General features: G+C 38.9%; 1 protein-coding gene across 3 annotated transcripts in view; it reads left to right on the forward strand.

Annotated features, from left to right (window-relative positions):
- pik3c3 (phosphatidylinositol 3-kinase, catalytic subunit type 3) overlaps nt 1–27,349 on the forward strand; it is a 155,634-nt gene that overhangs the window by 100,146 nt on the left and 28,139 nt on the right. For all 3 annotated transcript variants that reach the window (XM_069924228.1, XM_069924229.1, XM_069924230.1), the window contains 4 exons: nt 7,431–7,500; nt 9,814–9,878; nt 11,495–11,579; nt 25,692–25,766. In XM_069924228.1, coding sequence (XP_069780329.1) covers nt 7,431–7,500; nt 9,814–9,878; nt 11,495–11,579; nt 25,692–25,766 — 295 coding nt within the window. The remainder of the gene's footprint in view (nt 1–7,430; nt 7,501–9,813; nt 9,879–11,494; nt 11,580–25,691; nt 25,767–27,349) is intronic.

Consider the following 27,349-nt stretch of genomic DNA (forward strand, 5'->3'; position numbering starts at 1 on the left):
CCAAACTGCACACTATACTCCAAATTTAACCTCACCAATGTCTTATACAAATTTACTAATAACATCCCAACTCCTATACTTAATACTTTGATTTATGAAGGCCAATAATCTCTCTTTACAAACCCATCTACCTGTGATGCCACTTTGAAGGAATAATGTATTTGTATTCACAGATCCTTCTGTTCTACTGCATGCCTCAGTGCCCTCCCATTTATTGTGCATGTTCTACCTTGGTTTATCCTTCCTAAATACAACACCTCACACTTTTCTGCATTAAATACCATCTTCCATTTTTCCAGCTGATCCAGATACCTCTGCAAGCTTTGAAAGCACTCCTCGCTGTCCACAATGCCTCCAATTTTTGTGTCATCAGTAAACTCGCTGATCTAATTTACCACAATATCATTCCAGATCATTGATCTAGATGACAACAACATCAGCACCGATCCCGGAGGCGTACCACTAGTCAAGCCTCCAGTTTGAGAAGCAATTATCCACCATCACTCTGACTTCTCCCCTAAAGCTAATGTCAAATCTTCACCATGAATATTGAGCTTCTGGACATTCCTCACTAGCCCCCCATTGTGTGATCTTGTCAAAAGCCTTACTAAACTCCATGGAGACAACATCCACAGCCTTTCATCAACTTTGATGGTAATCTCTTAGATAAATGCTTCTTCTTCTTCTTTGGCTTGGCTTTGCGGATGAAAACTTATGGAGGGGTACGTCCACGTCGGCTGCAAGCTCGTTGGTGACTGACAAGTTCGATGCGGGACAGGCAGGCACAGTTGCAGTGGTTGCAAGGGAAAATTGGTTGGTTGGGGTTGGGTGTTGGGTTTTTCCTCCTTTGTCTTTTGTCAGTGAGGTGGGCTCTGCAGTCTTCTTCAAAGGAGGTTGCTGCCCGCCGAACTGTGAGGCGCCAAGATGCATGGTTGGAGACGATATCAGCCCACTGGCAGTGGTCAACGTGGCAGGCACCAAGAGATTTCTTTAAGCAGTCCTTGTACCTCTTCTTTGGTGCACCTCTGTCTCGGTGGCCAGTGGAGAGCTCGCCATATAACACGATCTTGGGAAGGCGATGGTCCTCCATTCTAGAGACGTGACCCACCCAGCGCAGTTGGGTCTTCAGCAGCATGGATTTGATGCTTGCGGACTCTGCCAGCTCAGAGTTGGTGATGAAATCATTCCAATGAATGTTGAGGATGCAGCGGAGACAGTGCTGATGGAAGTGTTCTTGGAGCCGTAGGTGATGCCAGTAGAGGACCCATGATTCGGAGCCGAACAGGAGTGTGGGTATGACAACGGCTCTGTACATGCTGATCTTTGTGAGTTTCTTCAGGTGGTTGTTTTTCCAGACTCTTTTGTGTAGTCTTCCAAAGGCACTATTTGCCTTGGCGAGTTTGTTGTCTATCTCTTTGTCGATCCATGTATCAGATGAAATGGTGCAGCCGAGGTAGGTAAACTGGTTGACCGTTTTGAGTTCTGTGTGCCCGATGGAGATGTGGGGGGGGCTGGTAGTCATGGTGGGGAACTGGCTGATGGAGGACATCAGTTTTCTTCAGGCTGACTTCCAGGCCAAACATTTGGGCAGTTTCCACAAAACAGAACGTCATGCACTGGAGAGATGGCTCTGGATGGGCAACTAAAGCAGCATAGTCTGCAAAGAGTAGTTCATGGACAAATTGCTCTTGTGTCTTGGTGTGAACTAGCAGGAGCCTCAGATTGAAGAGACTGCCATACGTGCGGTACTGGATGTAAACAGCGTCTTCATTGTTAAGCCTTCCGTCTCACGTGCAGCCTTCTTCAGTGCAAACTCCAGGAGATCCAAAATGAGTGGTGGACTAGCCTCGCCAAACGAACCCAGCTTAGCGCCGACATTGGCGACTTCAGGGGTTTTTATGAGACAAAGGCAGTGTACGGCCCCTCACCCCAAGTCCAAAGCTCTCTGCGCAGATCAGACGGCGAAGTCCTCCTCAGCGACAAGATCTCCATCCTCAATTGATGGTCAGAACACTTCCAATCTCTTTTCAGTGCCAACCGCTTAGTCCAAGAATCTGCTCTGCTCCAGCTCCCTCAACAACCCTCGAGTCTAGAGCTGGATGAGGTCCTTACCCAGGAAGAGACATATAAGGCAATTGAACAACTGAAAAGTGACAAAGCACCAGGTATGGATGGAATCCCCCCCAGAGGTCTGGAAGGCTGACGGCAAAGCTCTGCATACCAAACTGCATGAGTTTTTCATGCTCTGCTGGGACCAAGGAAAGCTGCCTCAGGACCTTGGTGATGCTATCATCATCACCCTGTACAAAAACAAAGGCGAGAAATCAGACTTCTCAAACTACAGGGGAATCACGCTGCTCTCCATTGCAGGCAAAATCTTCGCTAGGATTCTCCTTATTAGACTAATACCTAGTGTCACCGAAAATGTCCTCCCAGAATCACAATGTGGCTTTCGTGCAAACAGAGGAACTACTGACATGGTCTTTGCCCTCAGACAGCTCCAAGAAAAGTGCAGAGAACAAAACAAAGGACTCTACATCACTTTGTTGACCTCACCAAAGCCTTTGACACCCTGAGCAGGAAAGGGCTTTGGCAAATACTAGAGCGCCTCGGATGCCCCCCCAAGTTATCCAACTGCACGAAACCAACGAGGTCTGGTCAGATACAGCAATGATCTCTCCGAACCCTTCTCCATTGACAACGGCGTGAAGCAAGGCTGCGTCCTCGCACCAACACTCTTTACTATCTTCTTCAGTATGATGCTAAAACAAGCCAAATGCTATAAGATTAGTTAAACACTACCTACCACAAACAAACCCATGTTGACTATTCAAATCCTAATACTTGTATATCGGATCGCTTTAAACATTTTCCGATAATTTAGCTTTGACTGATGTCAGGCTTACTGGCCTATAATTTCCAGGGTTACCTTTGGAGCCTTTTTTAAACAATAGAGCAACATAAACTTGCCACCACCCACGCCCCCACTCCCCCAATCCTCCGACTCCACACCCATGGCTAAGGACATTTTATGTACACCAGGATTGGGGGGCCAGGTGGCGGGTGAAATGGGGGAAGGACCAGAATATTCAATTTTCGAAGAGTAGCTATGAAGTATTGAACTGCACGTTTAACAAACATTTCTACGACTGATTCCACCTGCATTGAATTCTTCCATCGTTATTGAATGAAGATCTACCGGGACCAATGCCTGAAGAGGGCGCACAAAATCAGTGAACCGGTGCGGACTCAAAAGGCCAACATGGCCTGTTTCCACTCCGTAATTAACCATTTATATGGTTATATGGTTACACTTGTTTTCTCAAGGCCTGAGGGAATATGATGTCAGGCCCTGGGGATTTATCCACCCCAATTTGCTTTCAGGCAGCAAGCACCTTTCTAGAGGTTCCATGACCTCACTGCTTGTTTTCCTAACTTCCCTTGACTGTCAGTTTCCTGAATAATCTGATGCAAAACAAATTAAAGATCTCTTCCATTCCTTTTGGCTCCATGCATAGCCAATCACTCTGATTTTCAAGGGGACCAATTTTGTCCCTTACTATCCTTTTGCTCTTAATTTACCTGTAAAATTCTGAAGGACTTTCCTTCACATTGTCTGTTATGTCTTCTTTTAGCCTTCCTGATTTCGTACTTCAGTATTTTCTTGGATTTCTTTACTCCTCAAGTACTACATTTGCATCTTTATGCATATACATGCTCTGCGCCTCTCTCTTCCAAACCATATTCCCAATATCCCTCGAAAACCAAGGTTCCCTATGCCTGTTAACTTTGCCTTTCATCCAGACAGGAGGTCTTCCACTTAACTTGCACACCTTTGTGCAAAAACAGAATTCCAATCCATGCATTTGAGATCCTTCCACATTTCCTCAAAATTGGCCTTCTCTTGGTTTAGAATCTCAACATGAGGACCAGACCTATCCTTCTCCAAAATTAATGGCATTATGATCATTGGGCCCAAAATATTCCTCTGCTCATACTTCTGTCACCTCTCCTGCCTTATTCCCAAACAAGGCATCCAGTATTGCACTCTCTGTAGTTGGTACTTCTATATATTGATTTAGAAAACTTTCCTGAACACATTAGCTAAATTCCAAGCCATCCAGCCCTTTTACAACATGGGAGTCCTAGTCAATGAGAAAAGTTAAAATTTCCTACTATCGCAACCTGTGTTCCTGCAGCTGTCTGCTATCTGTCTACAGATTTGCTTCACCAATTCTCATTGACTTTTGGGTGGTCTACAATACAATCCCATGAATATGTTCATATCTTTCCCATTCATCAACTCCGAAGACAAATTCTCTGGTCTTCCCTGCTATTGTATTTTTCCTGACAAACAATGCCACTCCTCCCCTTATCATCCCTTCCTTTCTATCGCATCTGAAATGATGGAAGACCAGAACATTGACCTGCCAGTCCTGCCAAGTTTCATTAATGACCACAATGCCAAGTTTCATTAATGACCACAATGTCATGCAGTATTTCCATGAGCCAGTCTGCGCTTTAAGATTGTTTCCTTTCCGACAATACTATTTGCATTGAAATTGATAAACCTGAGAGCATTACCACCATATACAACTCTTTGATTTATAATGTTACATGCAATTTTCAGATAATCTTTTCCCTCCCCTATCAGCTTTGGCACTCTGATTCCCACCCCCCTCCCCGCAAATCTAATTTAACCCCCCCCCCGCCCCACAGGAGTACCACTAGCAAACTTTCCCACAAGGATATTAGTCCCACTGCAGTTCAGATGCAAACTCTCCCTTTGGAACAGGCCCCACCTTCCCTGAAAGCAAGCTCAGTGATCCTCCCTCTTGCACCATGTCTTTAGGCACATGTTAAGCTGCCTCACTAGCATGGGCAACAATCCTGATATCACAAATCTATAAAGATCCTGACCTTCAGTTTTGCACCTAATTCCCTGAACTCTCTTAGCAGGAACTCACCACCCTTCCTTCCCACGTCATTGGTCCCTGGCCATTCACATTTGGCCACTCACATTTGACCACTCACCCTATCTCCTGAGAATGCTGAGAACTCTATCTGAGATACCTTAGACTCTGGCACCAAGGACACAACATACTATCTGTGAATCTCAATCCCTTCCACAGAACCTCTTATCTATTCTCCTAACTATGGAATCCCCCATCACCACAACTCACTTCTCTCTGCCCTTCCCTTCTTGGCCACTAGACCAGATTCTGTGCCAGAGACCTGACTGCCATTGCTTGTCTATGGTAGGTTTTATCCCCTCCCCCCCACCTCAAAAAGTTTCCAAAATAGTACACTTGTTATTGAGGGGAATGGCCACTGAGGTGCCCTGCACTGCCTGGTTGTTCCCTTTCCTTCTCCTGACTGAAACCCAGCTACCATCCTCTTTTTTTTTCTAGGAGTGTTAACATCCCTATAACTCCTGTCTATCACCCCCTTAGCCTCCCAAATGATCCAGAGTTCGTCCAATTCCTTAACTTGGATTTTGAGGAGCTGAAGCTGGATGCACTTCTCACAACTGAAGTCATTATTTATATGCTAGCTTCCCTGACTATTCACATTGTGCATGAGAAGCATCCTCTTCCCTGGCTGCCATTCCCACTGCTAATGACTAGAAGAAAAAATGTATATGTTAATAAATCCTGGCCTTACCTGTGACGAACTGCAGAATTCTTTTTGTTCCTTGAATAGGGTGGCCCTTACTTCAATTCCTATACCACCACCTCAGCCCCTATTCGCCAAAGCCTTACCTTTCTGACTCAGACCACTTGAGCCAAAGCCTTACCATTCTATTTTAAACCACTCCAACAATGTGTGCTGACCGCTCTGCTACACAGTCCCTCCTCTTTATAATCATGCTTTGGGTCACCTGACCTTGATTGTCCAATCAGCTGCCTTCTGCTGAGTCTGAGCTTTTAAAGTCTTGCCTCCAACTGCTTGCAACTTGCTGTGGAGCGACTGTGACGATAGGTGAATTTTATTGGGTCCAGATCTTAGGTATGTGTTAATTCTGGCCATGACCAGCCTCTCGAAGCATTTCATCACAGTAGAAGTTAGCGTCACTGGGTGATAGTCATTGAAGCAGCTCACACGACTCCTCTTGGATACTGGGATGATTGATGCCCTTTTGATGCTGGTGGGAACCTCTGACTGCCACAATGAGAGTTTGAAAATGTCCGTGAACTCTCCAGCGAGTTGGTTGCCGTAGATTTTCATTACCCTGCCAGGTACACAGTCAGGGTCTGACGCCTTTTGAATTATGATCTGACATGGCCCTCAGAGACAGATATCACAGCCTTTTCAAGGATTCTGGTAGGCATTGGTTCTTCTTCTCAAAGTGGGCATAGACGGTGTTCAGCTCATTGGGTAGTGAAGCATTGCAGCCATCTATAGTGTTCGCCTTCTCTTTGTAAGCTGCAATGGCCTGAACTCCCTGCTCTAGCTGGTGTGTATCTGTCTCTAGTTTCCTCTGAAGCCACTTTGCTTCAGAGATGGCCTTCAGTAGATTGTACCTGGACTTCTTGGTAAGATATCGATCCCTAGCCTTAAACGGTTTTTGTGTTGAAAGAGAAATAAAATATCAGCTATGATCTGTACTTGCCTTTCAAAATGCTAGAACATTCTTCAAATTGGTCGATCAAGCCTATTATTCCATGCCAGAGACCCCAGGTGTTAGATTCATTCCCAAATATAAAATGGGATATGTGTACTGGTGCTTTAAAAATACAGAGGGCTCCTTTTTAAAGAAGGCAGTGAACGCCATTGCTGCCTGTAAAATCATGCCCACACCTCTCTTGTGAAGTAACCATGAATGGAAAAGCCATGAATTACATCTATGTGGATCATGAATACAAACCATGGAGAGTAAAATTATTAATTTTTTTTTTGCTTAATTGATGAATAACCAACACAATGGGATATAAACCTCTTGGGATTTTGTGATTATACCTGCTCAGTTATTCAGATTTTTAAATAATTTCTTGATTATTTCTTTTTATGTAGCCAAATATAGTTTTGAAAAAAATAGTACTAATCAAAATTTAGTAAACTGTACAATTTTATGACCTTATAAACCTTCACAATTTATCAGAGTTAGGAAGAATATTTTTTGAGTAAACGGTATCAATGAGAGAATTTCCTGTCAGATTCAACTCCCTCAGGTTTTTTTGTTCTTTTTGACTCCTCTCTCTTTTGTCTGTTTGCTGTTCTTTAGGGCCCACAGCAGTTCTCCCAAAATATTTACATTTAATTATCCAAGAATTTTCATTGAATTTAATCTTTATTTCATTCCTTTGGTTGTCATTGGTTCATCATAAAGTGTAGAACTATTGCCATTTTGCAAAAATGCTTGTCTAAATACTGATTTTAAATGGTGACATTTTTGGATTTCTAATTTTGTAATTTTGCTCCCATTTCAGCTTTTACGGAAAGAAAATCTTGATTTGAAATTGACGCCCTACAAAGTGTTGGCAACAAGTACAAAACATGGTGACGCACTTTTCCTCATTCAGAGAAGTGTATATCTGTGTACATTCCAAATGCAGTAAGGAAATGGTTGCATTTGAACTCTGTGGAGATGGAGAAACATCTCCAAATGAATAGTTGGAGTAGGTAGCTCAGAATTATTTTTAAGTTCATGTGTTTTGTCCTTGAGTGGGGGGAAAAAAATTAAAATCACAACTTGAAACAGAAAAGTAATTTTAATATTTAATTTCAAAATCTGGCCCAATGTCAAAAGGAATTCATCCTCTACCTGTTTTCTCATTAATTTATAGGATAATGGGAGTCAAGGAAAACATCATTGTTGATTTTCCCCTCCTGAAATAAATGGTGATGAGGCACTACATTGAACTGCTACAGTCCTTTTCGTATCATTACCATAGAGAAGCTGGCTCATTTTGACAATGGAAGCTCATAGAGCAATCCCATTCCTTCACTAATTTTCCCTATAACCTTTTCTCCCCATTCCCACCAACTTTCTCCTATATTTACTCTCCTCAGATAATCACCTGCATTAGTGGCAGTTTACAGTGGTCAATTAACCTACCAACCCCCACACCTAATGATGTAGGATGAAACTAGAGTGACTGGAAGAAACTCGCAGAATCACACAGGCAGTATAGGCAGTCTAGATTGAACCCAGTTCACTAGAGATGTGAACAGTAGCTTCACTGGCTGTGCTGCTGTGCCACTATGGTTCACGTACTTACTCCCCCAGAGCTCTCTCCATTTGAGAGGGCAGTTATCACTAACCAAATTTACTAGCTCTAGATTCACATGTAGAAGTGATTTGTGTTGGCCTAACATTTTGTTCTTGCCTAAAAGCTGTTGTATCTATGTTGGTTCACAGTAGAGCAGTCCCAATCCCTCTCTTATTTCTCCTGTAGCCCTGTAATCTTTTCTCTTTAAAATGTTGTCAACTCCCCTTTGAATCTTTTTTCCACTTAACTACACCAAGGTCAGTAAGTCGAAAAAAAAATCTGTTAAACGACCAGTACAAGGCAAAAAACTGAGGCACCTGGCGGAAAATCATTCAGTCATTAGGCAGAATATACATACTCCACACAGAGAACATCAGTGTCAAACTTGGATGCCTGGAGCAACTGTTGTGCTTCTGTTCAAAGAGCCTCTCCTAGCTGGACATGATTGTAATAGCTTGCTTGACATTTTTTCTCATCTTGGCTCTTTTATTCTTCTGTGGGTCAGTTTATTTTGATGCCAAGGTGATTATTCACAAAGAATTGGATAGGGTTCCATCTGGCAAGCAGAACAAGAAAATTTAAAACTCGAGATCCAGAGAAAAGTGACCAATTGGATTTAAAATTGTCTGCACCATGATTGAAAACCAAGTCATCAAATGTTAAAATAATTTGAAAGCTGTTTCCAATGGGATTGAAGTAATAAAATTCATAAAGGCACAACAGTGATTGCTGGGAGGATGATTCTCCTGTTTAGATACTCCCAAGCCCAAGATCAGCCATCAGATAAATTGGCAGCCATTTAGAACTAAGATGAACAGAAATGTCCTTACCAAGTTCTAAATCTTTAGAGTTTTCTATTCTTGCAGGAGTGAGTGATTACATTCAAGACTGAGATGAATAGATTGTTGTTTAGCAAAGGAATAGAGAGATGTGGGAACAGTCCTTGAGGGGTACATTGAGATAAGATAATCATTCTTAATCTTCCTTAATGGACAGTATTATAAAGCTGAATGACTTGCCTTTATTTCTCTTATTAACATTAAGACCATAAGATTTCAGAGCAGTGATAGGCCATTTGGCCTGTCAAGTCAACGTCCTTTAAACATCTTTGTTAAAATTAATTCGACAAATGTAAGATATTGTCTTGAGGCAAGAGTCACCTGTAAGTAGCAAATAGTAGACTTTATCAAAGACTGAAAATATATTTTTATATGGCTTGTTTTTTTTTATTATGGGTTGAATTAACTATTTGGCAGTGTATTTCACTGCCAGGAAAAATGGTAATAACTTACACCATGGTTCAACCAATCAGTGCATTTAGACAGGTAAACAGGCCAGTGAGCAGAATTTAATGCATTTTAGTTTTGTTTTGTCTTCCTGCCATTTCATAAACTTGAGAGTGGGTATTTTAATCTACCTTACTGTTCACACCAGTTTGATTGGACATGTTACTTGTAAAACAAAATGAGCTATGATACCTGTTAACTTTGAAGCGTATTTACTTTTGAATGTCGATACCTTTGCAGGAAAAAATACATTGAAGTTGAATGCATGAAATGTTCTGGTTTTATTCTTCAATAATAGTTAAACTCTTCTTCAGGCTTCATGCAGTTTATTCAATCAGTGCCTGTTGCTGAAGTATTGGCTACTGAAGGAAGTATACAGGTAAAACAAGTCATTATTTTTTAAATTTCATTTCAATAGATAACCAATAGCTGAATTCCATTTTGTGGCTCCTTTGTTTGGCAAAAAATGTATTACCGTAAATATGCGTGTCTAATGAGTTTTGAGTATAATGCAACCCACCCCCCACCCCCCATTTTTGAGGGGAAAGAGGGAGAAAAATTTTACTCCGTGTATAATACAACCCCCCGTCCCCTCGCCCGCCCGATTCACGCTGCCGTCTCTCTTCCCCCTTGCCTGCCCGATTTGTGCTGCCATCTCTTCTCCTCGTCCGCCCAATTTGCGCTGCCGTCTCTCTTCCCCCTCGCCTGCCCGATTTGCGCTGCCGTCTCTCTTCCCCCTCACCTGCCCGATTCGCACTGCCGTAAATATTTGGGTATAATGCAACCCCATTCTTTGAGCTCGAATTTGGTACAAAATATTTTGCATTTTACACGCATATTTATGGTAATTCAGATTAAGAGCAACACTTCAGATATAATACAAAATTCTTTCATTATTTTAACATCCCATAACAGCAACTTTAATATTTCAGAATTCAGGATATAACTGTTGCAGTGCAGTATCAGTTTTTTTTCTGTCATTGACAGCTGTACATATTTTGCAGTCAAACCACGTTGACTTTTTATCCCAATTTCATGTACCTGTATTGGCTATTCTCCAGTCAGTCTAAATGAGGTTAGCTCATGGTACTAATTCAAATTGGTTTAAAAAAAAATGTCTTATTATTTATTTACCTATCATAAATAATACAATCCATGTGCATTTTAGAACACAGGATCATTTTTAATTATGTTTTTCATCTGTGTTGCTGAGGTAAGGATAGATAATACTGCAAGCAATTACAAGTGACCAAATGTTTATCTCAGCCGCTGATTGAAAAGGAAATTGACCTGTATGTTCATATCTTGGAATTTGACTTAAGCCAAGGACTCCCTTGTGTAGAAGGAATGTTTTATTTCTCTTTCTTTCCACTGATTATCACCATTGCTTATCTTTCAAAAGATGGCTTAAGCTATTTTATTGTGCCTACAAATGCTTGGTTAAATCTAAATCATTAATGTCAAATTTTCAAATAAATGCACCAAATATTTTTTGTCAGATTTGTAGTTCAGTATCACTGCTGTTACAGAGTCTTCATATTTCAACTTTCTGAACATTCAACTAATAACAAATTAAAAATTCATATTCTTTGAAAATTTGTTTTTAATTTTTAAAATCAAGGGTGATTCGAATCTGAATTTACAACTATAAACTGACAGAGGTAATGCCTGAATTGCAGTCATTTTCAGCCCAATAACAAAATATTTGTTTTTAAGTAAAACTTAATATCTCTAAATCTACCATACATTCTTCAGGACATTTACAATAAAGGTACATTTCTGCATCCAAGTTTCATTTTATTGGTGAAAAAGGCACCAGAAAAGGGTTGAAGCAACATTTTCGGTTTAATTGCAACATTCGTATTAAGAAATCATGAAAATTTAATACTTGTGGGTATGCTTCACTGAAATCTCAATTGAAGAAGTGATTTGTTAGGTCAAAATACAGATCCAAGAAATCCTTTGAGCTAATGCCTTCAATTTTAAAATTTCCAGAACTTTTTCAGAAAACATGCCCCGAGTGAAAAAGGCCCCTCTGGTATTAGTGCTGAAGTAATGGACACTTATGTTAAAAGCTGTGGTGAGTATTATTCCAGTAGACTATTACATCCAATATGGCAACATAGCTAAAATGTAAAATCTCTTCTTCCTTTGACAGCTGGATTAGATCTCAAGCTTGAGTCATAATAAAGGGGTAGGTAGTTGGTTCATTGTCAGATGGGGTTCCCTTTTGAATAAACAAGTGGATTTTCAATGAGTATTTAGTTAAAGTGGAAATCTTATCACATGCATAGCAGACTGGAAAGATATAGCACAGCTGTCACCATGTAGTGTGACTATGGACAAATGTATTACCTTCTCGACTGAACAGTGTAGTCCTGTAACTCATTGTTTATTGTAAATGAGTGGCAGTTTGTTTCCAGCAAATGATTCATGACTCCTAACATCATAGTAGAATTGGGGTTTTTTTTTTAACTTTATTTAAAATTTTATGACATGAATAAAATAAAAATTACATTTAAAGAAATAATAAAAAATAAGATAATAAAAATTAGAATACTACATCATTAAACTACACAAATTAACCCCCCCCAATAATTATAACTGGGAGCAGCATGGTTAAAGTAGTGGTTAGTGTTACACTGTTGCAAAGCCTGCAACCTGGATTCTAATCTGCCACTGAGTCCAAGGAATTTGTATGTTCTCCCTGTGTCTGTGTGGGTTTCCTCCCACCATTCAAAATGGACAGGGGTTTGTTGCTCATTTGAGTGTAATTGGTCAGCACAGGCTCGTGGGATGAATGGGCCTGTTGTCATGCTACATGTCTATATATTTGTAAATCTATAGTGCAAGTATTGCTGAGTTGTTTTCTAATCTGTGAAGAGTGCTGCTTGCAACATTCTCATAAAATGACTCTCCCAAGTAAAACTTTATGCAGATCTATGAAATTGGCATCAGCTTTAAGTTTCAGAAAGGACACTAATCATTTATATATAGTGTTAGGTACTACAGGTACATGATCCTTTATCCGGACATCTAAAATCCGGAAAGCTCCAAAATCCGGCAAGTGGGGACCGGTGGTCAGGGGAGACGGTCAGGGGAAGTGACCGGAGGAGACTGCCGGGCATTCAGGGGAGGCAGCCAGGGGACCGGCAGTTGGGGGAAATGCTGACTTTAGCCTATTGTGTCCTGCACCTCCAGGTACTGTGTAACTTCATGCTTGCCAATAGACTGTAACAACTTCCCAAATACTTCTTTCAGAACCCGAGGGTGCATTCCATCTGGTCCAGGAGACTTTTCTACCCTTGGACTTTTCAGCTTCTCTCTGGTGATCATGACTGCACTCACCTCTTTTCCCTTAAAGTCCAGTATACTTGCTGATGCATTCCACAGTGAAAACTGATGCAAAATTCTCATTCATTTCCTCTGCCATCTCATTGCTCCCATTATAATTACACCAGCATCATTTTCTATCTGTCCTTCATCTATGCTTGCCTCTCTTTTTTACTCTTAATGTACTTAAAAAAAAAGCTTTTGGTATCCTTTTTAATACTATTTGCTAACCTCCTTTGAAGGTTCATCTTTTTCTTGTGTCACTTTGTTGACTTCCAGACACTTATGAAAAGCTTCCCAGTCCTCCATCTTTCCACTAATGTTTGCTTGCCTCTGTGCCTTTTCTTTTGCTTTTTCTTTGGCTATGACTCCTTTTTGACGGCAACATTTGTCATTTTTCCATTTAAATATGTCTTTTTTTTGCATTTTCCTTATTTCTTGCAGAAACTCTAGCCGTTGCTGATCTGCCATCCTCCCTGCTTGTGTGCCTTTCCAATTAACCTGCCAATTCCCCTCTCTCTTCACTCCTTTGCTCTCCTATTTTTTTCCCCGGTGGTCGACCAACACCGCTAGATTTTAGTTTCTCCCTCTTGAATCGCAAGGTGAATTATATCATTTTGTGATCACTGCCTCCTTTTTCTCCATTCCTGCTTATCTCCTTCAGCTCCCTTATCAACTCTGGATCATTACATAATACTGTACCTAATCCAGAATTGCCATTTCCCTGGTTGATGCAGACACAAGCTGTTGTAGGAAGCCTTGTAAGAAGCCACCTCATAAACATTCTACAAATTATCTTAAAATCCAGTCCCAACCTGGTTTTCCCAATCCACTTGCATGTTAAAATCCCACATTGCCCTTCTGACATGCCTTTTATATTTGCTTTTGTAATGTGTTGTCCACATCCTGGGTACTGTTTGAAGCATCAGTGTCTTTTTACCCTCACTGATTCTTATCTTGACCCAATGTTTCTCTATCTTCTGATCCTATGTCACCTCTTACGAATGATTTAATGTTCCTTACTAACAGATGCACGTCACCCCCTCTGCTTACCTGCCTATCCTTGGACTTTCATCTCTCAATTAAATCTATCCTTTATCCACAACTCCAATAGCTACAGCATCATACCTGCCAATCTGTAGCTGTACTATGAGGTTCTCCACTTTATTTCTTCTGCTGTGTGTATTTAAATTTAGCTCTGTGTTAGTTTTTTTTTAAAACTCTGTGTTCCTGTTGCATTGCAACAGTGTCCTTACCTAGATGGTGCTCAGAAATAAGAAGGGGACAATTACTTTGGGGTTGTATTGTAGGCTCCCCAATAGTCAATAGGGATTAGAGAATTATCAGGAATGGAGAAAAAGGAGCATAACATAAACAGCTGAAAGAATAACAAGGTTGCATACGAGAGTTCAACTTCACTCTTATTGATTGTGATTCAAAGAGCTTGGATGGGCTAGGATGTAGCAAATGTGCCTGAGAATTTTCTCAAACAATGTTCAGATGACCTATTTGATGGGTTGCAACGAGGGACCTTTGCTTGGGAAATAGGTTGGGGTAAGTGACTGAGGTGGCACTCGGAGAGCACTTTGAGGCCAGTGACCATAATTTGTTAGTTTTGAAATGGTCAAAAATAGGACTGATCCACAAGTTAAAGTGCTTAATTGGGTCAGACAAATTTTAATGGCATTAGACAAGAACTTAGAAAGATTGAGTAAGAGAAGCTGTAAAAGGGTGTGAACAGCAGCTGTGCTGCTGTGCCACTATGGTTCACGTACTTACTCCCCCAGAGCTCTCTCCATTTGAGAGGGCAGTTAGCACTAACCAAATTTACTAGCTCTAGATTCACATGTAGAAGTGATTTGTGTCGGCCTAACATTTTGTTCTTGCCTAAAAGCTGTTGTATCTATGTTGGTTCCCAGCAGAGCAGTCCTGATAGAGTGAAAGGCTAGGCTGGCAAGGTTTGACAAACCTTGATGACTGGTGAAATTGAGGATCTAACCAAGTGAAAAAACAGGGCATATGTCAGTATTAGACAGTTGAAATCGAGCAAATTGTTTGAACACAACAGGGGCTCTCTTAAAAGGGAACTAAGGAAGGGGTATGAGATGGCTTTGGGAAATAAAGTTAAGGAGAATCACAAGGAATTATGCAATTATATTAAAGGTTAAAAAAAAGTAACTAGGGAAAGATTATGCCCTCTTTAAAAATCAACAAGGTGGTCTATATGTGGAGCTGTCTGAGATCGGTGAGGTCTTTAATGAATATTTCTCATCTATATTTACTGTGGAGAAAGACATTCAGGCTTGAGAACTTGAGTAAATGGTGATATCTTGAAGAAAGTCCACATTACAGATGAAGAGGTGCTGGAGATTTTAAAATTCATAAAGGTAGATAAAATCCCAAGCTTTGACAAAATGTATCATATGGTAAAGAAATTGCAGGAGCCCTGGCAGAGACATTTGCATAATTGTTAAGCACAGGTAAGTTGTTGAAAGACAGGAGGGTGATCAATTTTGTCTCTTTATTGTCTCTTAAAACTTTTTTTTAAATAAGAGTATTGCAGGCTATGGTTAATTTACTGGAGGATATTCTGAGAGTCAGGTGTACTTGCATTTGGAAAGGCAAATTAAGGATGGCCAGCATGTATTTGTGTAAGGGATATTGTAACATGAATTTAATTGAGATTTTTGAAAAGGTGACCAAAAAAGAATGTTCAGTTCAGGGTAGTAGACATTGTCCACATAAGCTTTAGAAGTCTTGTAATGGTAAGCCTGGACTAGAAGATTAGATTGCATGGGATCCAGGATGATCTGGCCAATTAGATATAGAATTAGCTAGATGGTAGAAGACAGAGGGTGGTAGTGGAGGGTTGCTATTCAGCTTGAAGGCCTGTGACCAGTGGTATGACAAAGGCGTGGAAGTCAGCCTGCGCTGTAATAAGACAAACAGCAGAACCAATTTAAGCGTACAACAGTTTCTTTATTCAGCCTTGATAATGCTAGCAGAGTACAAAAAATAACTAGACAGTATCACTCATTCCCTGCACTGAGCCTCACTCAATTCATATAGCATTTAGGTCATAGATTCTCAAAGTGGGACGTATTTTGGTGGGGCATGGGTGTTATGAATATTTTAGTGGGGCCTAGGAATATTTTGGGAAATAATTAAAAAGGTGGTTTGAAAAAAATAAACTCATTATGTTGGTGTGAAAGATGTGACTTGGCAACACTGTTAATACAACACAATTGTGATAACTTCAAAGTAAAATCACTGTCCTTTTTATTTTTGTAACCTGTATTTTTGCTCCTCCGATGTTTCTCTTATTTAACTGTTGTTATCCTTGGTTAATATTGTAATTACATTTTTTCTGACCAGTCTTATTATCATCCATTCCAAATTATCTCATTAGCGATGAGGATTCAAAATTATTTCAACAATTGTGTCTCCGTCCATACCCCTTTACTTCTTCAGTTCAGTAGTGAGTGAGACCTGTATCTGTATGTTTCTTTGTGCTCTAGCATATGGAGGGAGGGAGAGAGAGAGAGAGAGAGAGAGAGAGAGAGAGAGAGAGAGAGGGTCTGCCCCAGGAGCCAACCTGTGGGGGATGCCAAAATTGGGAAAAAAAGGGTCCCCAGAAAGTAAAGCATGAGGCTAGCGCAGTTTTGATGCACTCTCTGCAAGAAAAAAATGTCAGAAACTGTGCTAGTTTTTTTTTTATTTTATTTTTTATGGTCAGTATTTTTCCTTTGATTCAATCATAACTTTTATTAGATTTTTCAATTCTAAGACATAATAAAATATTGATTAATCTGTTTCAGGGAGCTTGCGCTGTTGTATTAATCTGTGTCAGGTAGCTCGCGCTGTTGTATATTCAAAATAAGCAGACCAAGTAAGCAAAAGGTTCGTCAATATTCAGTGGAGTTCTTTAAGTTTGGGTTTGTACCTGCTGTACACAATGTTATGCCAACAGACTTTGTCAAATTAATCAATGAAAGCAGGCTGTCTTGAAGCTCATTTGAGGGTAAAACATCCTAACCATGTCAATTCAAAAATGGAATATTTTAAATCACTGAAAGCGAAGTTTGAAAATAGATCAAAAATCACTTCATTATTCACTGTGCAAACTACAGTCCTGAATCGTATCCTTGAAGTTAGCAATGAAATTTCTCTGCTGTTAGCAAAACATGAGACGAATCATATGATTGGAAGGAACCCACAATATCATTGTTTCTCAAAACAGTTCTCCAAAAGGACGACAAAGATATCCGAACAATGCCATTGAGTAATAGTACTGTCTGCAACAGAATAGATGACATGGCGCAAAATGTTGAAAAACAGCTTTTTGAGAAGTTGAGATCATAAAAGTTCTTAATACAACTAGGTGAATCTACCGTCGAGGACAGCGAGGCTCTGTTGTTGGCATCCTGAGATATATTGATCAGGAAGAGTTTCAAGAAGAGATGTTGTTTTGTGAATCATTAGAAATAATCATTACTGCAGTTGATATATACAGCAAGCTCAAGAATTATTTGGATTAAAATAAAATATCAAAAGGAAACATTTTATCTTGTGCTGAAGATGGTGCACTTGCTTTGATGGATAAAAAAAATCAGGATGTTTAAAAATTAATGAACAATGAAAATCCAAACATGTTGGTTGTGCATTGTGTTATCCATTGAGAAAACTTAAGCCCCTTTCACACTTGCCAGTGATCCCCTGAATCGAACTCCATTCGGCCTTTAAAGTGGCAAGTGTGAAAGCAAAATCTGTTCAACGCCAGCATCAGATGACATAATCTCATGCCAGGGATTGCCGGCCTTGACCCCTAGTACAATCGCCAGCATCTGCAGATGCCAGCGTTAAGATCAAACAAGTGTGAAACGGGCAATTGCATTGCGGGCACTTCCTATTAAAGGTTGAACAGACCAAACGCCAGGGATAAACCCTTGCAAGTTTGAAAGTGTTCAGTGTCCTAGTTAGGAGTGGTCTAGTGTGAAAGGCCAAACTCCCATACCTATCCCAGGACACTGAACAGCTGATTTCTGGGATGCAAGTATGAAAGGGGCTACAGTTGCCAAGAAAGATTCCCCTGTTCTACATGAGATACTGCATCAAGTGTATCAATGCAATCAAAGCTATTGCCAAATGTGAACGTCAGTAAAAATGCAGAACATGTGAGATTATTGCTTCACACTGAAGTAAGGTGATTGTCAAAGGGAAACTGCTTCAAAAGACAACAGATGGCAAAGCTTATATGAGTTACTTGATGGACATTTTTGAGAAATTAAGTACATTGAACAAGCAACTCCAAGTAGCAAATATGATGCTTGTTGATGCAAAAACAAAGATATTTGGATTCATGACACTTCTAGAATTATGCCAAAGAAATATTTCTGCAAGAAATTTCAGTCAATTCTATTGGTTGATTAAGTGTGAGGTAACTAACACTGCTACAAGCATCACTGTTGACCATTTGAAAATATTAGTCACTGACTTCAATAATATATTTTGTGATTTTTAAAGGCAATGTATTTCCCCTCTTGTTTAACTCAGCCATTGCTGGTGGACTTATCTGAAGTTCCAGTGCAATACCAAGAGGAGCTATCTGAGTTGCAACATGATGAATCTGTGAATACTCTGTACAAAGTAAAAGGAACCATGATGTGGCTGTCTAATGACATCAAAAAGAAATACCCAAACTTGACTACTTTACCAAAGGAACAATTGATACATTTTCCATCATCTTATTTAGTAGAATGTGGCTTCAGTGCTGTTAGTGATTTGTTATAAGCTAAGAGAAACCGACTGGAAATTACAAAACTTGGAGATTTAAGGTTGAAACTAACAAAATTAGTCCCTCGAATCAAAAAGAAATCTGCAGCCAGCATCAGGGGCAAGGTTCCCACTGAAGTGACGACAATTGTTAAATGTGTTTGAGATGGTTGACATATTGAAGTAGTAGTTGAATATGAAATATGTGTTCTAGTGTATACCTGACCTTAATTGCATTAAAATACACTTGCAGTAAGTGATTTAATTAAAATTTTGTTTGAATATATAACTTTTTTCTGTTAATGGAGGGACATATGTTTTTTTCTTGAAAAATTAAAGTGGGACCTGGGGCAAAAAAGGTTGAGAACCACTGACTTGGGTACATTTTATATAGCCATGTTGTTTCACAATTTATTTGCACAGGTTTCTTGCAGTTGTTTGTTCCTTTGTTTCATTAACATCAGTCTTTGTGGTGAATCTTTATCTGTAAGGCTAGCAAATTTTTACAAATCAACAAATAGAGCAGAGCCCTTTCCCTTAATGTTTGATCTTCTTGTATGGCATTCTTTTGCATTCCTTTACACAGAAATAGGAGCTGGGGCCACTGTTATTTGTCTATATATTGACGACTTATAGTTAGTATGATAAGTTTGTAGATGACATCAAAAATAGTTGTTTAGTGGATAATAAAAAAGGTTACCCATATTACAACAGAAGCTAGATGATTTTGGAAAATGGGCCAAGGATTGTTAGATGGAATTTTAACACTGGCAAGTATAAGGAGTTGCATTTTGGTAGATTAAACCAATGCAGGACTTGCACAGTAAATGGTAGTTCCTTCTGGGGTGTTGTAAAACTCAGAGAATTTGGAGTTCAGATACTTAGTTCTGTGAAAGTAGTGACATAGGTAGACAGGATGGCGAAGAAGGTGTTACGCTCATTTGCCTTCATTGGTCAAGGTTTTGAGTACAGTAGTAGAGATGTAATGCAACAAATGTGAAAGATGCTGAAGAGATTGCATTTGGGTATTGTCACCCAGCGATAAGCTGGAAAGGGTTCAAAAAAATTCACTGGAATGTCACTAAGACTTGGCAAATCCCCCAAAAAAGGAAGAAAAAGAAAATAGAGAATAAAAAACTGGATTATCTCGAGAGGATTAACTATATATTGTATTTTTTTTTATAATATGATGCTGGAGGTTACCAAAAGATGGGATCTTCAGAGTCTTTTAAACATTCATACCCACATTTTGCAAGTATGATCACCACATTTTCCAAAATATCTGATACTTATTTTGTAAATTGTAAGTAATCTTCTCAAATGGAATACAGCTATGAAATTTGGCATGTCATCTTTCCATCCCTCAATCTGTATCTGATTTCCAAGTAATAGTTACATGTCTTAGAAACTGTGAAACGATTTTTACAAATTCAATTTTGTACTTCGTTAATTTCAATGTAGGTCTTATAGTCCTAATATTACCCAACAGAAATAATGTTGAATCCTGTGGGAACTTGACCCTCATTATTTGTTCCAAAAAATTTCTAACTTCCAACCAGAAATGTTTAACTTTAGGACATTTCCAAGTAGAATACAGAAATAAACCAACCTCTTAACCACATCTAAAACATAAATCTGATAATGTCGTGTTCATTTTTTGTTAATTTTTGAGAAGTTAAATATACCTGATGCAAAAATTGTATTGAATCAACCTATGTCTAACATTAATTTTTTTTCATATTATCTCTACATAATAGCATCCAATCTTTCTCATCTATTTGTCTATTTAAATCTGCTTCCCATCTTAATCTCAATTTATGCACCCCTATTTTAAGGAATTTATTTTTGAAGTAAATTATACATTACAGAAATAAATATACTTACTTTACTATTACGAATCAATAATCCCAATTTGCTCTGACTAGGTAATGTCAAACTTGGACCTATTTTATCAGTCAAAAAAGCATTAACTTGATAATAATAGAAAAAAAAGTATTATTTGGCACATTAAATTTATTCTTCATTTATTCAAAAGTAGTATGAAAACAATCCTCTATTCTCTACCCATCTGTATCCATATCTTCAGAAATTGATTATCCATAGAAAATTGGAAAAAAAAACACACAAATACTGGAGAAACTCAGCAGTCTTTATGTAGCAAAGGTGAAGATACAACACCAATGATTCGGGCTTGAACTCTTCATCAAGGCGTGAGGGAACATGAGAGATGTCTGAACAAAAGTGGGGGGGGGGGGTGGTGGTGAGGTGGAATCAGTCTATTTTGACATAAAGGGATTTTTCGTGAAATTAAACCTTTTGTACCTATTTTATAATCAATCTAATGTTTCAAAACAGGTGTGTCTCTGCTTCCCGCCAACAATTTTGAATTCCACTTGTAAATAAAATCTTGTATATTAATTTCTCCTATTTTACTAAGTTCTATATTAACCCAAGCAGGAATTTTATTTACACCAAACAATACATTAATAAATCTCAATTGAGCTGCCTTATAATAGTTCTTAAAATGGGGAAGTTGTAAACTTACTGATTCAAACTTCCAAGTCAAATTTTCTACAGAAACCCTCGCCATTTTCCCTTTCCATAAGAAATTTCTTTCACTCGTATTCAAGTCCTTCAAATTTTTTTGAGGAATTGAGATGGGGATCGACTGGAAAAAATATTGAACTCAATGGAAAATATTCATCTTAATACAATTAACTCTACTTACTAAAATTATAGTCAAGTTATTCCATCTATTTAAATCCTCCTTAATTTTATTAAGTTATGGTAAATAATTCAATTTATATAAATTAGTCAAATCATTGTCAACCCTAATACCTTGCGGCAGCCCGCAATTGCAGAGATCGGTCCGGCACATCGCGCGGCAGCAGACGCGGACACAGATCGCTAAAGTGACTTCCCGGACAATGAACCAGCGGGTCTAGAAGCTGGGGCAGCATCAGACCAACAGCCCTAAAATGGCATTGGTCAAGCTGCCCAGCTAACGCAGCAGAAACAGGCTGGGGAAGAAGTGCATTCATATGCATGGGTGTTCCCTCCCGCTATTGTTATTCATATGGATGACTCAGTCAATCAGCAAAAACGCCATGAACTTGAAGAGTAAAAAAGCAGCCTTTCCAGCCCTAATAAAGGAGTGAGCTTAACCTGCCGTGTGTGTGTGTGTGTGTGTGTGTGTGTGTGTGTGTGTGTGTGTGTGTGTGTGTGTGTGTGTGTGTGTGTGTGTGTGTGTGTGTGTGTGTGTGTGTGTGTGTGTGTGTGTGTGTGCGCGCGTGCGTGTGTTGTAGCGGTTGGCTACAACCTAAATATTTAATTGCATCATCTGGTCACCTTAATTGAGTGGCCTTTTTACATTGAGTATAATCACCCTTAAATAAAGGAAAAATTTCACTTTTGTTCCAATTAATCTTCTAGCTGGATTCTTCACCATATTCTTCCAAACTTGATTGTAATTGATGCAACAAATTCATAGGGTCTGTCAAATAAACCAGAACATCATCAGCAAACAAATTTATATTCTTCTTGATTAACCTTTATACCCTTAATTTTAAAATCTAACTCTGTTAAAGGCTCTATTGGCAAAATAAACAAAGATGTTGATAAAGGACATCCCTGTCTACTCGATCTAGTTAATTGAAAAGAAGTTGAAATTTGTCCATTAGTCACCACTTTTGTAGACAGATTTTTATATAAAGTTTTAACCCAATTTATAAATGTCAGTCCAAAACCAAACTTTTCCATTATCTTGAACAAAAAAATCCATTCTAACCTATCCAAAGTCTTCCCAGCATCTAAAGTTACAGCCTCAGTTAAGTCACCATTTTTTTGGGCTAAATGTATTGGGCTAATCAATCTAGCAACATTATCAGCAGATTGTCATTTTTTAACAAACACTATTTGATCCATATGAATTAAATTTGGTAAATATTTAGAAACTCTATTCACTACAATTTTAGCAATTATTTTATAATTTGCATTCAATAGTGATATTGGTTTATAAGATGCAATCTTTAACAGATCCTTATCTTTCTTTGGCATAATTAATGCATTTGAAAAAACATTCTGGTAGAGATGGGATTTCTCCCCTTGCTTTAATACCTCCATAAAAGGGGGTATTAAAAAGTTCCTTATATTTCTTTAAAAAATTCAGGCAGAAAACCATCTTCCGTCGGTGACTTACCACGCTTCAATGAACTCAACACCTCACTAACTTTTGCTGTAAAGGGAGCATCTAAATCTCTTTGATCCTGATAATTCAAACTCCATAGGCTTATTTGAGATTTAAAAAAATTCTCAATCTTAGTGTCCTCACAACTAGACTGAGATCTATATAAATTGAAATAAAAATCTTTAAATTAATCATTAATTTCTTGAGGTTTATAGGTAATCTTATAATTATTTTTGATAGCATTAAGTATTCTATAAGTTTGTTCCATTTTCAACTACCAAGCAATAACTCTGAGCCTTTTCTCCTAATTCATAATACCTAATACCTAGCTCCGAGAGTGCATGGGGCTCTCTTCTTCCACCCTCTGACTTCCCAACCCTCCCCCCTTCCTACCCTTCACCTCCTGATCCACCCATTCTCCTCCCCTCCTGACACCTTCCACCCCATGGTACCTCCTCCTAACCACTACCTGGTCTTCACAATTTCCTCTGACCTTCCCATCTCGGATACTGAATGCTCTGTCCTCAGGAAAAGATTTACCTTCGTCCATTTTTACCTTCACCTCAATGAGTTCCATGCACACCATGATGCTGAACTCTTGTTCTGTCAGTTCTGTCTGCATCACCCAGTACAGGCCCATTCTCCCACTTTAAAACCTCTTCCTCTTCTTGGACAGCTCGTTCTGATCTTCTTCCTCCTCTAGACCTTTATATTTCCAACTGCCACTGTGATATCAACCATGTTGATCAGTATTCCCCTCGCTCATTCCAATCTCACCTTCTCAGAACGCCTGGCCACTCTCTCAACACTAATCCAAACTTCACCATCAAACCTAAAGACAAGGGTGGTGTGCTCTGGCACACTGACCTCATCTCCTCAAAGTCAGATGATAACTCTCACATACCTCCTCTTATTAACCTCCAACAGGCAACACTAAAACTCATCAAACAACTTTATTGTGCACTATCACTGAACTCATCACTTCCGATCATCTCCCTGGCACATCCTCCAACCTTGCTGTTTCCCAAACTTGCACTGACCTTTTCTACCTCCTACCTAAGATCCACAAAGTCATTTGTCCCAGTAGGCCCATCATGTCCATGTGTTCCTCTACTCTGTTCTATCCCCCTGGTCCAGTCTCTCCCCACCTACATCCAGGACACTTCACACACCCTCCATCACTTGAACAACTTTCAGTTTCTTGAACTTGATCCCCTCATGTTTACTATGGAGTTCCAATCCCTATTCAACTCCATCCCCCATAATGAAGGCTTCAAAGCCCTTCATTCCTTTCTGGACAATAGACACAACCAGTACTCCTCCAGAACCTCCTCCTCTGCCTGGCAAAACTTTCCTCGCCCTCAATAATTTCACCTTTGACTCATCCCACTTTCTCCATGTCAAATGGGTAGCCATGGGTACCCGCGTGGCTACGTGGAGCAATCCATGCTCCAAGAATACACAGGCAAGGCCCCTCAACTCTTTCTCTGCTACATCAACAACTACTGTTGTGCTGCCTCATGCACCAATGATGAGCTTGTTGTCTTCATCCACTTTCCAACCAACTTCCACAATCACAGGTTTACTTCGTCCATCTTGAGCTTCACTCTCCCTTTCTTCAATCTCTATTTCCATCTTGGGAAACAAACTCTTAACAGATACCTTCCACAAACCCACCAGCTTCCACAGCTACCTACATGCTTCTCAGTGTTATATAACACCAGTATGCTGATTTGTGCCTTAAAGATGCAGCAAAGGTTTTGGAGGTGTCAGGGGATAAGTACCTTATTTCCTGCTCTTGTAACTGCATTTATTTATGACAATGTTGATTCCCAGCTAAAGGATGTAGGTCAGGAAGTTGATGATTTTAACACTATTGATTGTCAAGGGAAGTGATTAAATTCTTTAATTCATTATTGTTGCCAGCGTGTTTAAAAATACAGTTAATGCAGCATCTTCAGGAGTACACATCAAATATTTAGGTTTGCATTTCCACTATTTTCCATATGCAAATTTGAAAGAGTGTTATGGTGGATGTACAAACCCCATATCTAGAGTGTGAATTTATTGATCTTCTATTCAAATATCAAATGGAATTAGTTTTCCATTAAAGTTAATTTAGCCATAAATTTTAAGTTGAGACAAACAGTACAGTAACAGGCCCTTCCATCCCACGAGCCCATGCCATCAAAAACACCAATTGCTGGTAACCTGCAAACATTTTTAAAGGTGTGAAGAATCCGAAGCACCCAGAGGAAACCTATGCAGACACAGGTAAAACATTAAAACTCCATATAAGTAGGACCAAATGCAAACAATAGCGCTGTGCTTTCCATTACACTAACCATAGTCGTATGGCTTTTGTAGACACTGTCATGTTGGAAGAAATTACTGCTTTTTTTTTCATTTAACATTGAGTCACCATTACGAGATGATATGCATTCTTCCTTTAGATGGTAGATATATTTTTAGCTGGTAATTTAATGATTTCATTATTTTGAGTAAACTCAAAGCAGAAACACATGAATAGAAAGTTAAATTAATTAAAATAAGGTGAGAATAGATGTGAATGAAATGGTTGGAATTAGTATATTAGAATAAATTAACAGATCAGACTCGGATGAAGAATGTAAGCAATTGTATGCTTCATAGTTACTGTGTCATAACTTCAAGACTGTCATTGGACAGGTTGTCACAAAGTTTGTCACTTTTATGGATGTTCATTAAGTTAGGATTAACATTCCAATATTGAATATTATCCACGTTATAGTTTCAACAAAGTAATTGAGGTTTTCCAGTTTTGTTGTATAAGCTACAAAATTAAAGTTTCCCTGAACTTCCGAAGTAAATTGTATTTCTGTGTTCAATGTCATCTAAGCATCTTTTTTTTTAATTTTACAGCTGGGTATTGTGTGATTACATACATACTTGGAGTTGGAGATAGGCATTTGGATAATCTTCTGTTGACAAAGACAGGCAAGTTTTCTGGAAATAATCTACTTCAGCTTCTATAATCCAGAATCATTATAGCTTTTATATATTCTTTGCAATCTGCTCTCTTCTTATTTCTAAAATATGCTTCATGTTCTTGATCCATTTATATCTGATTTTTAGTTGAAGATTTGCATTAGAATCAGTTTAAATAAAAATCCAGCAGAGGGCACTGCATGTCTATTTTGTAACAGTTAACAGTGATAAAATAGATTACTTTTTTTTGATGAATAAACTATATGTTTATCAGGCTTGAATATTGAACGAGTAATTAAATCCTAAATCAATGCAAGAATCTAATACAAAAATACAGTGTATGTGTTTGAGTTGGTTTTTGAAAAGTACAAAGATCAAAGTTCAGATTTGTTGTCAGAGTAGATGCAGGACACAATATACCAACAACCCTGAGATTCTTTTTCTTGTGAGCCTGGCAGAATTTCTACTTATCGGTGGTACAAAAAACTGTCATCAAGAAAAGATATATATACCAAAGATAAAAAAGTAAACAAAGAAATGTAAACCAACTGTGCAATACAGAAAAAAATCAGTAATAAATAATGAGTCTCTGATTAAATTTATTGTTTAGAAGACTGTTCCTGAACCTGGTGGGCCAAATCTTGTAGCACCTGAACCTCTTTTCTAATGTTGGCGGGGGGTGCTTTGGTTTACCTTTTGGAGGGATTTCTTCTCAGAGGTATTGGTGCTGGTCAGCACACTTTCCACTACACATCTGTAGAAATCTGCCAAGGGTTTCGATATCATTCCAAACCTTCGCAAACTACTGAGAAAATAGAGACGCGAAAATAGAGATGATGAACTTCATGTGTTGGTTCTAGAAAAAATCCTCCAAGATGGTGACCCCCCAGGAATTTATATATACTGTATTCAATTGAATGCTGTATTGATATTCTCATGTTTAAATGATTGATCCCTGCAACTGCAAACCATCAGTTTTGTGCGATTATGTTTGTCAACATCTACAGTAAACTGCTTTGGGTGAAAGACTCTCAAAGACTGACAGTTCTGGCTAAATACCACAAAGGGCCATGTTTTCATGCAACCCTCCTTCAAGCAGAATTTGAAGACCATTTGATGCCAAATAACAGAACATGTTGGGCAAATTGAAATTAGTTACATTCTTGCATACCTTGTTCTTTTCCAAATAAAAACCTTCCCTACTTAATAATTTGAATGCTGTGGTATTTTAACATAGTCCTGAAGTATTTTGATTTGCTAGTTCCTTGATGGCTTTTGGACAAAAACACACTGCTATGCAATGTTTTTCTGCATGTTTTCATATTGTGGTTCTTTCATCCACATATAGCACAGTTCTTTGAATTATAAATCTGTTAACATTATCATTCATTTAGCTTAAATTATCCTTTTCCATGTCTTTTTGTTTCTTTATTTATTAAACTTTCATTATTTATTTAAATATCTAGATCTGGGAAATCAGTGGTCAGCATGAGCTCTGTTGACTGAAATGCTGACAGTTAACATTGAATCTTTTTTGCAACCTTTTCCTTTGTAGCTGGTGTTAAATTAGCACCCAAGGGAAATGTGCAGAA

This window comes from Narcine bancroftii, chromosome 3, assembly GCF_036971445.1.
Source record: "Narcine bancroftii isolate sNarBan1 chromosome 3, sNarBan1.hap1, whole genome shotgun sequence".
Classification (NCBI taxonomy): domain Eukaryota; kingdom Metazoa; phylum Chordata; class Chondrichthyes; order Torpediniformes; family Narcinidae; genus Narcine; species Narcine bancroftii.